General features: G+C 44.4%; 1 protein-coding gene across 5 annotated transcripts in view; it reads right to left on the reverse strand.

Moving 5' to 3' along the window:
* The window catches only part of BIRC6 (baculoviral IAP repeat containing 6), a 1045545-nt gene that overhangs the window by 803221 nt on the left and 226588 nt on the right, over positions 1 to 15736 (reverse strand). For all 5 annotated transcript variants that reach the window (XM_029593898.1, XM_029593899.1, XM_029593901.1 and 2 more), the window contains exon 11: positions 8403 to 8552. In XM_029593898.1, coding sequence (XP_029449758.1) covers positions 8403 to 8552 — 150 coding nt within the window. The remainder of the gene's footprint in view (positions 1 to 8402; positions 8553 to 15736) is intronic.

Genomic DNA, 15736 nt, shown 5'->3' on the forward strand with positions numbered 1-15736 from the left:
GTTTGAGACTGCTTTTGTCCAGGTTTATGATCCAGCCGAGTTACTAAACAAAGAGGTCACCTTGTTGGTCACCCGGAGACTCTCATCCATGGACTTGGCCTGGATCAAACAGTCATCCAAGTACGGTTGCACCAGGATTCCCTCTTTTCTCAATGCTACTGCCTTGACCACCATAATCTTGGAAAATGTTCTGGGGGCAGTAGCTAGGCCAAAGGGCAGTGCCTGGAACAGATAATGGGATTCTTCATTGGTTCCGTCAAAGTCCATACCAGGAACTCCCAGCATCTTTCATAGTCTGAGAAACCAGGGCCAGCAATTTGTCTCTATGGAAAAACTGTAACATGGTCTGATACGGTTCTAAGCCAGGAGGAATTTCCCCATCTTTCAAGGAATCTGTATCCTCCTCCATCTGTGCCGTCCGGGTCCCTGCCAGGGATACCCTTGGTGAGGCAGGGAATACCTCAAGGTCTGCTGATAGAGGGTGGGCTTACTGGCTGAGATTCCATCCAGACAGGGGCAAGTGAGGTAGCAGACTGTGCCTGTATGAAGGCTTGAAGGCCCTGGAAAAATTCCATCCAAGAGAAGGAAGCTGGGCTCATGCCTAGCTTAGGAGGAATTGGGGTATGCACCACTGAATTTCCCTCTCCCATGGATGACTCAGTCACGAGCATACTCAGATCCGGGGTACTTCTAGTTAAGGCTGTGGCTAACCCATCCTCTGAATGGGAGGAGACTGGCTTAGCAAAGTCCGGGGAAGCCAGTTTTCCCTGGGCTTCTTCACAGTGCTGACATAAGCGGGTGCTTGGCTTCCTTTCAGCTGCTTAAGCAGTAAACTCCATACTAGGAACCAGCTACCCAACCAAGGCACAACTCTGAGGGATCTCAGAAATCGCCTCAGGAATTCTCAACTGGGGGAGAAACCTTTAGGTATCACAGCAGGAGAACGGGGTTCATTTTTTTTTCCAAGTGTAGAATTTCTCCTTCCAAAAAGTATTCTTACACAAATGCTGTAAACCATTATGATGGAACCCACAGAATGACAGTATATAGAAACTTGTAAATAAATAAATACAGTAGTCCCCATAGGGAGAGGTACGTTCACCATCTGCTGGAGACAGAGAAATATTGAAGGGCTGAAGTCACTGCAGGGGTGTATCTAGGGCAGGGATGGGCAATTCCAGTCCTCGAGGGCCGCAAACCGGTCGGGTTTTCAGGATATCCCTAATGAATATGCACGAGAGAGATTTGCATGCACTCTGCCTCAGTCATATGTAAATCTTTTTCATGCATATTCATTAGGGATATCCTGAAAACCCTCGAGGACTGGAATTGCCCACCCCTGATCTAGGGTGATGTCAGCTTTGAAATCTGACTCCATCTCCATCTGCTAGGAGAGGAGCATAACCCAATGGTCCTGAGTCCATCTGGCTACATGCTAGGAAATAGCAAAAATTATGTGCTAAGTTCTAACTCCCCCCCCCCCCCCCCCCCGAATGCCTCTCTGCAGTTCACGCAGAAGTACACATGTATCTCCCCACTTCTAGAATTCTTAGTAACAAACATTAGCATGAAAAACGCCTCTATAATACTTGGTGACTTTAACCTCCCCACAGACACCAACCCCAGATCCCAAAACTGCCAAACCATGATAGACATGCTTTCTAGCCTAAACCTGATCCAACTTGTAAACAACCCCACTCACAAAGCAGGCCACATGCGGGACCTGATTTTCACCAATCAATACTTCTTCGACTCTAAAATCTCCCACAAACCTGTCCCCTGGTCAGATCACTACCTAATACAATGCAGTACACAAGTTTTTAACAACAAATCAACAAGAACAAATGAACGACTATCTTTCAAATACAGACCCCCCTTCGAACCTGACACACTTCAACATGAACTGGGGAAACAACTAATGAATCTAGACCTATCCAATATACATAACACCACTCAGTCCTGGTTTCACCTTACAAAGCAAACTGCAAACAACAAACCCTGAGAAAATGAAATTGATAAAACAAAACAGGGAGAAAAACAACCCATGGTTTAACTCACACCTCAGATCTATGAAATCCAGCCTCAGGAAGTTGGAAAAAGAATGGTGCAAAGCCAAAAGCCCAGCAACCCTTCAACGATACCGCACACAACTCGCCAACTATAAGAAAATGATTCTGAACGCCAAACGCGACTACTATAGTCTAAAGATAAACTCAACAAATAAATCCAACTCCCTCTTCAACATAGTTAAAAACCTTATAGATGAGAACAGCAAAAACTCCCCCATTGCCGATGCAAATAACCTAAGTCAAGACCTTGCCATGTTCTTTAAGAACAAAATAAACAAAATAACTGACTCCTTTAATAACCCTTCAATTGCTGAAATTCCATCCAACCCATCAACTATAACTCCTTGGTTGAACTTCGAACCAATCTCAAATACCGAAACAGGAAAGATGCTACGAAAAATTAACCCAGCTCGGCATGAACTGGATACTATCCCAACCCGCGCGTTCAAGGAAATAGCACATATTATAGCCCCAACTTTAGCGGCCATAATCAACAAATCTCTTTAAGAGGGACAATTAGCAGCCATCCTAAAAATGGCAACAATCACCCCAATATTGAAAAAAAAGAACTTGGACCCAAAAGATCTGAATAATTACCGGCCTATCTCAAACCTTCTCTTACTTGCCAAGATGACAGAGAAAGCAGCTTTGGAACAACTCAATGATCACTTAGAAAACTACAATATTCTTCATCCCTCACAACACGGTTTCAGAAAGAATCGCAGCACTGAAACCCTGCTGCTCAATTTATCGAATAAAATAATAAGAGGATCTGACAATAAATTAAACCACTTATTAATCCTAATTGATCTATCTGCGGCTTTCGACACAGTAGATCACAAAAAACTAATATCAAGACTTGCAAGCATAGGTCTATCAGGCAAAACCCTGGGCTGATTCTCTTCATTCTTATCAGACAGGTTCTTCAAAGTCACCCTTAATAATAACTCCTCCGACTCCTGGGGGAATTCTGCACACAAAAATTTAAAATTCTGCAAACTTTATATTGGTCAAAATAACAGAATTTACATGAGACTTTAGGTAATTACATTTTAAATTAATACAGAAAAAAATTACTTAAATATGCAGAATTTTAAATATTTTGAGCAGAATTTCCCTAGAAATTCACTGTAAGAGTGTCCCTTCCACTCGCTCTCCCTACTCCCCTGGCCACTTTTCCCTCTCAGGCCCCAACTCCTCCACCTACCAGTATCTCTCACCTCTATCTCTAGGCTCAACCCCTTCCACTCTATCACCACTCCCAGAGTTTGACCCTGTTCTCAGTACTGCTCCTCACACGGGCTCCCTCTATTCCTCCCTCTCTCATACATATGCTCCCTCTCTCTATTGCACATACATAAAGCATGGAGAAACCTGCACAAAGCAGCAATTACTACCCTTATCATAAGTGTTGGGGGTGATCTGCATGGAGTGGCAGTTGCTATCCTAACAGAATGGGGGTAACATGCATAGAGCAGCAGTTGCCTCCTTTGACACAGGGCATGGGAGTGGCCTGCACAGAATGGAACTTGCTATGTAGACTGGATGGACCATTTGGTCGTCTTCTACCGAAGGTACTATGTTAGGGCAGAAGGAAGACAGGCCTGCTCTGAGAACCTCCAACCCAAACGTCACGTCCTCCTTCGCCTGTGCATCTATCCCGTAATGCTTGGCAAAAAAGTGAAGTGAGCATGGAGCACTGCTGGTACCTGCTTACCATTGAGAATATATGCAGAACGGATAGCCTCCTTAATCCATCTTGCTATAGTGGCCTTGGAGGCCATTTCTCCTTTCCTGGGTCCACTGAAGAGCATGAATAATTTGTCCAATTTCCTGAATACATTAGTAATCTTCAGATAACTTATTACAACCCAGTGCACAGCAAGTAAGTGAAAGCTAATGTTCTACCACCATACATTCCTCTATCGAACGATGGCAGAATTACTGCTTGGTTCATGAAGAAAGAGGAAAACATTACTTTCAGTACAAACAAGGGTACCAGTTTAAAGTAATCACTTGCGAGGATATACCCAAATAGGGCTCGCTACAAGAAAGTACCTGCAACGCAAATGCAGAGATTTCCTCCAGAAAGGCAGTTTTAATGAAAGGTCTTTAATGGATACTTCCTTTAGGGGCTCAAAAGTTGGGCCCACTAAGGCCTTCAAAACCTGATTGAAGTCCCACTGAGAGAAATCTAGCCTAAAGAAAAGCTGTATTTTCTTTGCCTCCTGGAGGATAAACATCATATCTGAATGGATGACCACCTGGGCACCTTTGATACATCCCCTGTAGCATGAGATGGCTGCCCATCTACACTTTTAGGGAACTGAGTGTTAGGCCTTTGTCTAAGCCTTCCTGCAGGAAGTCTAAAATGCAACAAATCTCTACATTTAATGGAGAAATTACTCTCTCCTGAGAATATGCCTCGAAGAGTCTTCAGATGCTAATATAGGTCAACAAGGTTGCTATCTTCTGGGCCTTTACATGGTGGTCACCACCACCTACAAGTATCATCTGCTTCACATCTATGCCCTCTCACAAGCCAGGCCATAAGACAGAATGAAGTTGGGTCTTCCACTGGTAATGGGCCCTGCCACAGTAGTCTATGAACTCTGGGAAACCATAAGGGGGCATCCACTAGAAGCCTGATTAGATCAACATACCAAGGCCTTCCTGGCCAGTCCTGAGCTATCAAGATCACAGTGGAGGAGTGATTTTCCACCCTCTTTATCACTTTGCCTATCAGAGGCCAAGGCAGGAACACATACAGAAGCTTGTCCTTAGGCCAGGACATCTATTTGCAATGCATCGATCATGTTTTGGATATGGTGGAATATTAGAAATGCTAAATAAAGTGCAGGTGCTTACCTATAACAGGTGTTCTCCTACGACAGCAAGATGTTAGTCCTCACATGTGGGTGACATTATCCGATGGAGCCTGGCACAGAAAACTTTTGTCAAAGTTTCTAGAAGCTTTGACCAGAACACTGAGCATGCCCAGCATGCTGCTGTCACGGAAGGTCCCCCTTCAGTCTTGTAACATAGGAAAACATACGAGCGAAAAAATAAAACAAACTGGAAGGAGAACCCAACTCCATGGGGAGGCAGGTGGGATTCCTGAGGACTAACATCCTGCTGTCCTAGGAGAACACCTGTTACAGGTAAGCAACTGCGCTTTCTCCTAGGACAAGCAGGATGGTAGTCCTCATATATGGGTGAATGCCAAGCTCCAGGCCATCCCCGTTAGCAGGTGAGACCAACAGTTACCAAAGTACCAATGGGCACAACAACTGCAGTGCTGTTGGTCGGCAAGGGACTGCTTGGCTCCCACCAGGGGCACTAGGCAGGAAGAGTTGGGTTCAGATCTGGAACAGATCATGCAGGATGGATTGACCAAAGGCATTAACCTGACACCCATCCTTGTCCAGGCAGTAGTGAACTGCAAATGTGTGAAGAGAACGATACATTGAGCCCTGAAAATTTAGACAGAGACTGCTAGCATATGAGCCACCGTCGCCATACCCGCACAGAGTGAGCTTTAACTCTGCCGGCTAGCGGAAGACTGCTATGCCAGCCAGTTGGCTAAAGTCTGTTTACCCAATGCCACTCCCAGCCGGTTTGAATTGAAGGACACAAAGAGCTGAGTGGACCGCCTGTGACTGGCTGTGCAATCTAAATAGAGCGCCAAGGCCCTCTTACAGTCCAGAGTATGAAGAGTCCATTCCGTGGGTAGGAATGAGGCCTAGGAAAGAAGGTGGGTAAAACGATGGACTGATTAAGGTGGAAATCAGTCACAACCTTAGGCAGAAACTTAGGGTGCATATTCAAGACCACACGATCGTGAAAAACTTCGTGTATGGTTGGTACGTAACCAAGTGAAGCTCACTGATCCTACGAGCAGAAGTAAGCAACACCAGGAATATAACTTTCCAGGTGAGGACCTTCGTGTCACAGGAACACAGTGGCTTAAAGGGAGGATGCATGAGTCGAGCCAGAAAAATGTTGAGGTCTCAGGATGCAACAGGAGGCCAAAGAGGGGGCTTCAGCTGGAGCAGGCCCCTCATAAAGTGATCCACTAAAGACTGCACCAATACAGGTGTACTAGCAATGCCTCCATGGTATGCAGTCACAGCACTGAGAAGGACCCTGACTTAGCTGGTTTGAAGCCAAGACTCGGAAAGGTGCCACAAGTAGTCTAGCAGCTGGGGAAGGGGGCATGTGAATGGATCCAAGCCATGCCCCACACACCAGATAGAGAACCTTCTCCACTTCAAACCGTAGGGCTTCTGGATGGAAGGTTACTTAAAAGCCACCAGCACCTGGGAAACAATGTCCGAAAGGGCCAAGGGCTGAAGGACTAAGCACTCAAAATCCAAGCCGTTAGGGCCAATGCCCAGAGGTTCGGATGGCACAGGGTGCCCTGGTTCTGCGTGATCAGATCTGGCGCAGTACCAGTCGGATGGGGGGGACCTGATCGACAGGTCCCGCAGGAGAGGGAACCAGGCCTGTTGGGCCAAGAAGGCACCACGATGATCATGGTCCCTCTGTCCTGTTGAAGCTTCAGCAGGGTCTTCAAGGGGAGCAGAAGAGGAGGGTACACATACAGCAGACCTCTTCCCCAGGGAGGGAGAAGGTATCGGAGGCCAGATGTCCGCCCCCAATAACAGGGAGCAGAACCTGCTCACCTTGTGATCGTGTGGGGAGGCGAAGAGGTCCACATCTGGAGTACCCCACCGATGAAACAGATTCGCCGCTACCTCCGGACTAAGAGACCATTCGTGTGGCTAGAAGGAGCGACTCAGCCGGTCCACCAGTACATTAAGAGACCCGGGCAAGTACATCGCACACAACATCCCCTGCGATAGGGCCCAGGTCCACACCTACACCAAAGGTTCCTCCCTGCATCTCTACTACTGCCAAAGCCCCATGTGTCTCTCTCTCCCCCCCCCCCCCCCCCCCCACTTCTTCCTTTTTTTTCTTTAATTTACTGCACCCACAAGGAACAAAGGAGTCCAGCTGGTCAAGAAGGAAAGAGAAGAGGCAAAGTGAGTGGAGGATGGAGAGACCTCAAGGCTTCTTCAATTTGGTAGCCTAGGGCTCTCGACTCCTCTGCTTACTAGGGAGAGGGGGGTCTTCTTAGGTACATCCACTGCCTGAAGGAACAGGGGTCCTTGCTTAGGAATGTCAACAAGAGATGGGGAGGGGAGGCAGTTACACTAAGAGATATTAACTCAAAGGATATTTGTCCCTGGAGCTTCAGACTCAACCAGGCTGGGGCCAAACCCTGGCTCTGGGAGATTCTTCCTTTTTCTATTAGCCGACCATCACACTTGTCCACAACTGCTGGAGACAAAAGAGCCACTGGCAAAGCCTAAGACTACTCCCCCTTTTACAACAAGGGATGAAGTAATCAAGGAGAAATGCCCTCCATCTCAGGCAGCTGAGGAGTGGGAAATTTCCTAATTTAATGGACTGTTTTAACAAATCAAGAGGAAAGAAAAATTGGCCCATTCAGTCTTCTCATGTGGAGACTTGTTCCCTTCTAGATTTCTATCTATTTGGGTAGATGAGCATATAGTGCCCATTGCCTAAATCAACCCCAGCTGCCCACCAACCTATTGCTCAACTCTGCAATAGCATTAACTGATGGCTACAAACCAATAAAATGTATACATTAGACAAAAAGAAAAGCAAACTAGTTTCAGTTAAGTGGTAACACTGTATAGCAAAAGAAGACTAAGCAGTCAGTTCACTCTAAGGTGTTTGTGCATTAACCACTTATACTAAATCACGAGCTCTTCAACGTGTGGCTCTATAAAAAAAATTAGAAAAATCAGTCCAGCACTTAATTGTTTTGCCTGAAAAAGCCTTAGATTACTGTATTAAAGATAACTTTGACTAGCAGATAGTTTTCTTGCAAGCTCTAAAACCCATTTTGGAGCAATAGAATAATCCAAAGATGATGTACATGAGATGTTAAGACCCCATAGGACACTTTAGTTTTACAAAGTAAATCTTTCTATGCTATTTTACCTGCTTGTTCATGAAAAATATTAATCACTAGTTAACATCTCCAGCTTCTCCTTTTGTAATACATGTATTGAGTTCATGCTATTTTTCTGCAAGAAACGTTTTTCCAATCTATTGATAAGATTGTACATGCTAAATAGATAACATGAAATTTATTATATAATTCATCATGCAATGAAAAGATTTTTTAAAAAGTGAAAACCATTCAAACGTTATGGTTAGTAGGAATAAAAAACATTGAAAATTCTGCATGCAGACTTGAATTTAATATACAATCAGTAAACAACATGCATGACCATTTACCTGTGATACCAGGACTGGAAGGATTAGATAAGGGCTTGTTGCCTTCTGTTAAATGTTCTATTCCTTTAGACAGCGATCCATCCACCAGAATATCAGCTTCATCAACATCATCAGAGGTTCCTCCAATATGGAGAAAATGAAGTTCTCCACCTGAAACAAATTTAAAAAAGCACATTTTCTAAGGATTCATATTTCCTGTAATAGTTTGTTCTAATTTTCCTCTTGCTGAACTATCCAAAGTAGAGAATTGTTTTTAGCTTTACAGCTATAAATCACATGCAAATAGTGGCATTTTTATTGAAGGATATAAGATACAAAAACCTATGTATTAGATGCCACACCAAAGCAGCAAACATTAATGAGAAAATTTTCTTTTGATGTACAATAGGTTTAGCAAATTAATGCTAACTCCTTACTACACAATTATCACTCAATATGGAGATAAAACCATAGGTGCAAGTTTGCCGTAAAGGCACAGAACTCATACAAAAACCTTTTCAAATACATCCAAAGAAGGAAGCCTGTAAGAGTCAGTTGGACCATTATATGATCAAAAGGTAAGAGAGGCACTTAAGGAAGACAAAGCCACAGCAGAAAGACTAAATGATTTCTTTGCTTTTGTGTTTACTGAGGAGGATGTTGGAGGAATAACATGCTGGAAAAAGTATTTAGTGATGATGATTCAGAATAACAAACAAATCCCGGTGAATCCGGAAGATTTAATAGGGCAAATTAACAAACTAAAGAGTATCAAATCACCTGGACTAGACAATATATACCCCAGGGTGTTGAAAGAACTCAAAAATGAAGTTGCAGACCTATTGCTAGCAATCTGCAAAACTATCATTAAAATCGTCTATTGGACCTGAAAACTGGAGGATGGTCAGTGTAATTCTAATCTTTAAAATGGGCTCCAGGGGTGATCCAGGAACCTATAGACCAGTGAAACCAACATCAATGCCAGGACAAATGGTAAAGACTATTCTAAAAAACAAAATAACAGTCATTATTTAATGCGACAGAACCAATATGGATTTATTCAAGGGAAGGCTTACTTCATCAACCTGTTTGGGTTTTGTTTTGGTTTTTTTTGTTTGTTTTTTTTAAGGGGGTTAAACATGTGGTAATGATGAGCTGGTGGATATAGTGTATCTGAATTTTCTGAAGATATTTGACAAAGTCCTTCAAGAGAGAAACTCCTGAGAAAATTTTCAAATCTTGGGATAGAAGGCAATGTTCTATTGTGGATTGCAATCTGATTAAAAGATAGTAAACTGACAGCAGGACTAAGTGGTCAGTTTTTCCTCAATTAAGGAAAGTAAATAGTGGAGTGCCCTAAGGATCAACATTGGGAACAGAACATTTTAGTATATTTAACTATCTGGAAAAAGGAATAGCGAGGTGATAAAATTTACAAACACAAAATTACTCCAAGTTGTTAAATCGCAAGCAGAATTTGAAAAATGTCAGGAAGACCTTGTGAGACTGGAAGATTGAGCATCCAAATGGCAGATGAAATTTAATGGGGACAAGTGCAAAAAAGTGTTGCATATAGGGAAAAATAATCCATGCTATAGTTACACAATGTTAGGTTCCATATTAGGAAATACCACCCAGGAAAAAGATCCAGACATCATAGTAAATACATTGAAATCGTCGGCTCAGTGTGCTGTGGCAGTCAAAAAAAAGCAAACAATGTTGGGAATTATTAGGAAGGGAATGGTGAATAAAACTGAAAAATGTCATAATGCCTCTGTACTGCTCCATGGTGAGACCACACCTTGAGTACTGTGTACAAATCTGGTCACCGCATCTCAAAAAAGATATAGTTGCACTGGAGAAGGTACAGAAAAGGGTTACCAAAATGATAAAGGGAATGGAACAGCTCCCCTATGAGAAAATGATAAAGAGGTTAGGGCTGTTCAGCTTAGAGAAGAGATGACAGAGGGGATATGATAGAGGTCTTTAAAATCATGAGAGGTCCAGAACGGGTAGATGTGAATTGGTTATTTACTCTTTCGGCTAACAGAAGGACAAGGGGGCACTCCATGAAGTTAGCATGTAGCACATTTAAAACTAATCAGAGAAAATTCTTTCACTCAACGCACAATTAAGCTCTGGAATTTGTTGCCAGAGGATGTGGTTAGTGCAGTTAGTGTAGCTGAGTTTAAAAAAAGTTTGGATAAATTCTTCAAGGAGAAGTCCATTAACTGCTATTAATCAAGTTGACTTAGGGAATGGCCTCTGCTATTACTGGCATCAGTAGCATGGGATCTACTTACAGATCGATACTCTAAAACCGCGGCAGAAAGAGTGCGGCATTGCCAGGCGCACCCTGCCTCCCCGCACGCACAGTTCTCTTGACCTAGCGCCTGATACTCTCTTCTAATTGCATGCAAATGCATGCCGCGGCTGTGAAGCGTTAGGGAAGGGTTAGGCCCGCGCAACCCATTTTACTGTATAGGCACTTAATACAGCGCCTATACAGTAACCTGGGTGCGCTGGTACCTGTCATTTCAAATGTCATTTCAAATGACATTTGAAATGACAGGCACCAGGAAGTGTAAAAAACAAAAAACCAAAAATATGTAAAAACCTGAGTGTTATAAAAAAAAAAAAAAAATTTTTAAATACCTGTCACTTTCCGAATCGTGCGGTCATCCAGGCAGCGGCGGGAGCCGGAGGACCGCGTGGGTCCAGGCGGCCGGCGGCCGGTGTTCGATCGAGGCTGCGGGCGGGTGGGCGTGTGTTCGATTGAGGCCACGGGCGGGTGGGCGCGCGTTGGTTTCAGGCGGGCGGCGGCAGCGGCGGCGGGATCCAGGGGGCGGGTGGGCGCGTGTTCAATCTAGGCCGCGGGCCGGGTCGCACAGGCGCCCATTCATTCAGGCGGAGGGAGCCGGCGGCGAAAGCGGCCTCCGGCAGCCCCCACCGGCAGTGAATGAATGCGCGCCTGTGCGACCCGTGCGATTCGGCGCTCAAGGCGTGACGCCGGCTCCTCCGCCTGGATGAATGCGCACCTGTGCGACCCGGCCCGCGGCCTAGATTGAACACGCGCCCGCCCGCCCCCCGGATCCCGCCGCTGCCGCCGCCCGCCTGAAACCAACGAGCGCCCACCTGCCCCCGCCGCCTGGATGAACAGGCGCCCACCCGCCCGCGGCCTCGATTGAACACGCGCCCACCCGCCCCCCGGATCCCGCCGCCGCTGCCCGCCTGAAACCAACGCGCGCCCACCCGCCCCCGCCGCCTGGATGAACAGGCGCCCACCCGCCCGCGGCCTCGATCGAACACGCGCCCACCCGCCCGCGGCCTCGATCGAACACGCGCCCACCCGCCCGCGGCCTCGATCGAACACGCGGCTCCCGCCGCCGCCCGCCGGCTGCCTGGACCCACGCGGCCCTCCGGATCCCGCCGCTGCCTGGATGACCGCACGATTCGGAAAGTGACAGGTATTTAAAAAAAAAAAATTTTCTGACAGGTTTTTATGTGTCCCACAGCATTACATTTTCTCGATCATCTCTGTATCGCTTTTTTTTTTTAATTGTTTTTTATTGTGTTTGAGTATCTTAAGTGGTGTCGATGGATTTGTTACAAGACTCACAGTCCTAACACCTACTAGGGGGAGGCGGTAAACTAACACGTTAAGGCCGCGGCAAAACAGCGGGTTACTAAGGAGATAATATCAGCGCCCGTTACAGTATCGGAGGGGAATAGCTAATTCCTTCATTATACAGCTAATTTGTTCATTTACACATCATATACATGCTGCGTGCGGAAAGGGTTATGTGTCTATTTTAAGAAGCGCTACGGACGCGTGAAACTGGAGACTGTATCGCTGGATCGCCTTACTCGTCTGTATTGTGCGCTCCCAGCACGTTACAGACGGGAAATCTTCAACCGCACGTTACTGTATCGACCTGTTTGTGTTTGGGTACCCGCCAGGTATTTGTAGCCTGGATTGGCAACTGTTGGAAGCAGGATGCTGGGCTTGGATCCTTGGTCTGACCAAGTATGGCAATTTCTTATTTTCTTATGATGCACAGAGGAAAAAATAAGCCAAACTATAGTTGCATGATGATAAGTTCCATATTAGAAATCACCACCCAGGAAATGGATCTAGGCATCATCATAAACAATACGTTGAAATCCTCAGCTTAGTGTGTGGTGGCGATCAAAAAAGCAAATGGAATGTTAGGAATTAAGAAAGTATTGGAGAATGAAATGGAGATCATCATAATCCCTCTATATTGCTTCATGGTGTAACTGCACCTACTTGTACTGGGTGCAATTCTGGTCACCATATCTCAAAAGATATAGTGAACTAAAAGAGGTACATAGAAAGGCAACCAAAATGATGAAGGGGATGGAACAGCTCCCTTATGAAGAAAGACTAGAGGTTAGGAAAAGAGATAGCTGAGGAAAGATATGATAAAGGTCTATAAAATTTATAGACCTTTATCATATCTTTATAGATATGATATCTATATAATATCTTTATAGATATTATAAGATATCTATATGTTATCTTTATAGATATCTTTATAAAACTTTATAGACCTAAAGACTAATCTATTGTCTAAGCCTGCTACATTCGTTTATTTGTTAAACTCCGTTATTTTAAATCTTAGTTATGTATAACTTATTATACTAATTGTTTTGCTTTCGCTCTCTACTCTCCCATCCTGTAAACCCCTTGTTCTTTGTAACTTTATTTATTTATTCTCATAGTTAATTGGTTACCCCTTGTTTCAATGTAAACCGGTACGATAAGACACCAGTCTTGAGTATCGGTATATCAAAAGTATTTAAATAAATAAATATAAAATCATTAGTGGAATGGAACAGGTAAATGCAAATCAGTTGTTTACTCTTACAAACAATACAAAGATATGGAGACATTCTTTGAAGTTCCTAAACAGCACATTTTAAACAAATGAGAACATATTTTTTTACTCTATGCATAATTGCGCTATGGAATTCACTGCTGGAGGATATGGTAAAGGCAGTTAGTGTAGCAGAGTTTAAAAAAAAGAAAGTTTGAACAAACTTCAAGAGAAAAAGTCCATAAACCACTATAAACCAGGTAGATTTGTCCTTGAACATAAGCAGCATAGAATGTATCTACTATTTGGGATCTGCACGTTTGAGACTTGGATTGGTCACAACTAGAAATTAGATACTGGGCTTGATGGACTCTTAATCTGATCCAGTATAACAGTTATGTTTAGAGCTTTAACCTAGCCAACTATAATATAAGATAAAGCAGAGTTGCTTACCTGTAACAGGTGTTCTCCCAGGACAGTAAGATGTAGTCCTCACATATGGGTGACATCATTAGGCGGAGCCCTATTACAGAACACTTTTGTCAAAGTTTCTAGAAACTGACTGGCACACTGAGCATGCCCAGCATGCCATGATCCCTGTGTCCACAAGGGTCTCCCTTCAGTCTCGTTTGTAGCAAAAAAGTGCAAGCAAAAAATAAAACAACAAAACAAAGTGGGGTGGCGTGTAAGTTTTTGAGGACTACAGCCTGCTGTCCTGGGAGAACACCTGTTACAGGTAAGCAACTCAGCTTTCTCCCAGGACAAGCAAGATGGTAGTCCTCACATATGGATGATTAGCAAGCTACAGGCTGACTCATATTACAACCGGTCAATAGCAGACAACTCGTGCGACAAGCACAATAATTGGGGTGCTATTGGCAATGATGAGGCAGCCTGAAATCACAGCAGGCGGTTGTGGAAGGAGTTGGGGATTATACTGGAAAAACATTTTTAAAGACAGACTGTCCAAAGGCAGAGTCTTGACGGCCTTCCTTATTTAAGCAGTAGTGGGCTGCGAATGTGTGAAGAGAGCTCCATGTCGCAGCCTAGCAGATGTCAGCAATTGGTACTGAATGATAGTGTGCTACCGACGTTGGCATGGCCCTTACAAAATGTGCTTTCACTCACTCCTAGAGAGGAAGGCCTGCTTCCTCAAAGCAGAATTCAATACAGTCTGCTAGCCAGTTGCTGCAACTCCCAGCTTCTTTTTGTCAAAAGAAACAAAGAGTTGGGTAGATTTCCTACGAACTGTAGTGCGGTCTAGATAGAATGCAAATACACGCTTACAGTCCAAGGTGTGCAAATCCCTCTCGCCCTGGTGAGAGTGAGGCCTTGGGAAAAGAGTGGGCAGACTATAGACTGAGTAAGGGGAAAGACTGTGTCCACCTTAGGAAGAAATTTAGGGTGAATACGGAGGACTACTCTGTCACAGAGGAACCTAGTGTAGGGTGAGTATGCAACAAGGGCTTGTAACTCTCTGACCCTTTTAGCAGATGTAATGGGTATGAGGAAAATAATTTTCCATGTTGGAATTTTTAATGTCATAGGAAAGCAAAATTGCTTACCTTGTAATAGGTGTTATCCCAAGACAGCAGGATGTAGTCCTCACATATGGGTGACATCAGTAATGGAGCCCTATACGGAAAAACGTCTGTCAAAGTTTCTAGAAACTTTTGACTGGCACTGTGTGCCTACTGAGCATGCCCAGCATGCCATGATATTCTCTGCCACAGGGGTCTCCCTTCAGTCTGTTTTCCAGCAATTAGCGTTAGCTAAAAATAAAAAAAAGAAAACGTATCGGACCCAACTCCGCGGGGTGGCGGGTGGGTTTTGTAAGGACTACATCCTGCTGTCCTAGGACAACATCTATTACAAGGTAAGCAATTTTGCTAGTCCTTACATATGGGTGATTAGCAAGCTACAGGCTGAGTCATCTTTGTATTGGACCAACAGTGTACAACTTGTGCAACAGGCACAACAACTGGTGTACTGTTGGGAAAAATGAGGCAGCCTGAAATCATGAAAAATTGGAAGTGGAAGGAGTTGGGATTATACTGGAAACAAGATCTTTAAGACAGATTGTCCATAGGCTGAATCTTGTCGTCCTTCTTTGTCGAGACAGTAGTGAGCTGCAAAGGTGTGAAGAGAATGCCATGTTGCGGCCTTACATATATGTCAGTTATTGGCACTGAACGATAGTGTGCTACTGAGGTTGACATTGCTCATACTGCGTGCGCCTTTACTTGCCGCTGGAGAGGAAGGCCTGCTTTTTCTTAACAAAACTGTATGCAATCTGCTAGCCAATTTGATAGAGTTCGCTTGCCTACTGCTTTTCCAGGCTTGTTTGGATCAAAAGAAACAAAGAGCTGGTTGGATTTTCTATAGGCTGTAGTGCGATCTAAGTAGTACGCAAGTGCATGCTTACAGTCTAAAGTGTGTAAAGCCCTCTCTCCTTGATGAGAGTATGGTTTTGGGAAGAAAGTAGGCAAGATGATAGATTGATTCAAATGGAAT

The sequence above is a fragment of the Rhinatrema bivittatum genome, chromosome 3 (genome assembly GCF_901001135.1).
Source record: "Rhinatrema bivittatum chromosome 3, aRhiBiv1.1, whole genome shotgun sequence".
NCBI classification, from domain to species: domain Eukaryota; kingdom Metazoa; phylum Chordata; class Amphibia; order Gymnophiona; family Rhinatrematidae; genus Rhinatrema; species Rhinatrema bivittatum.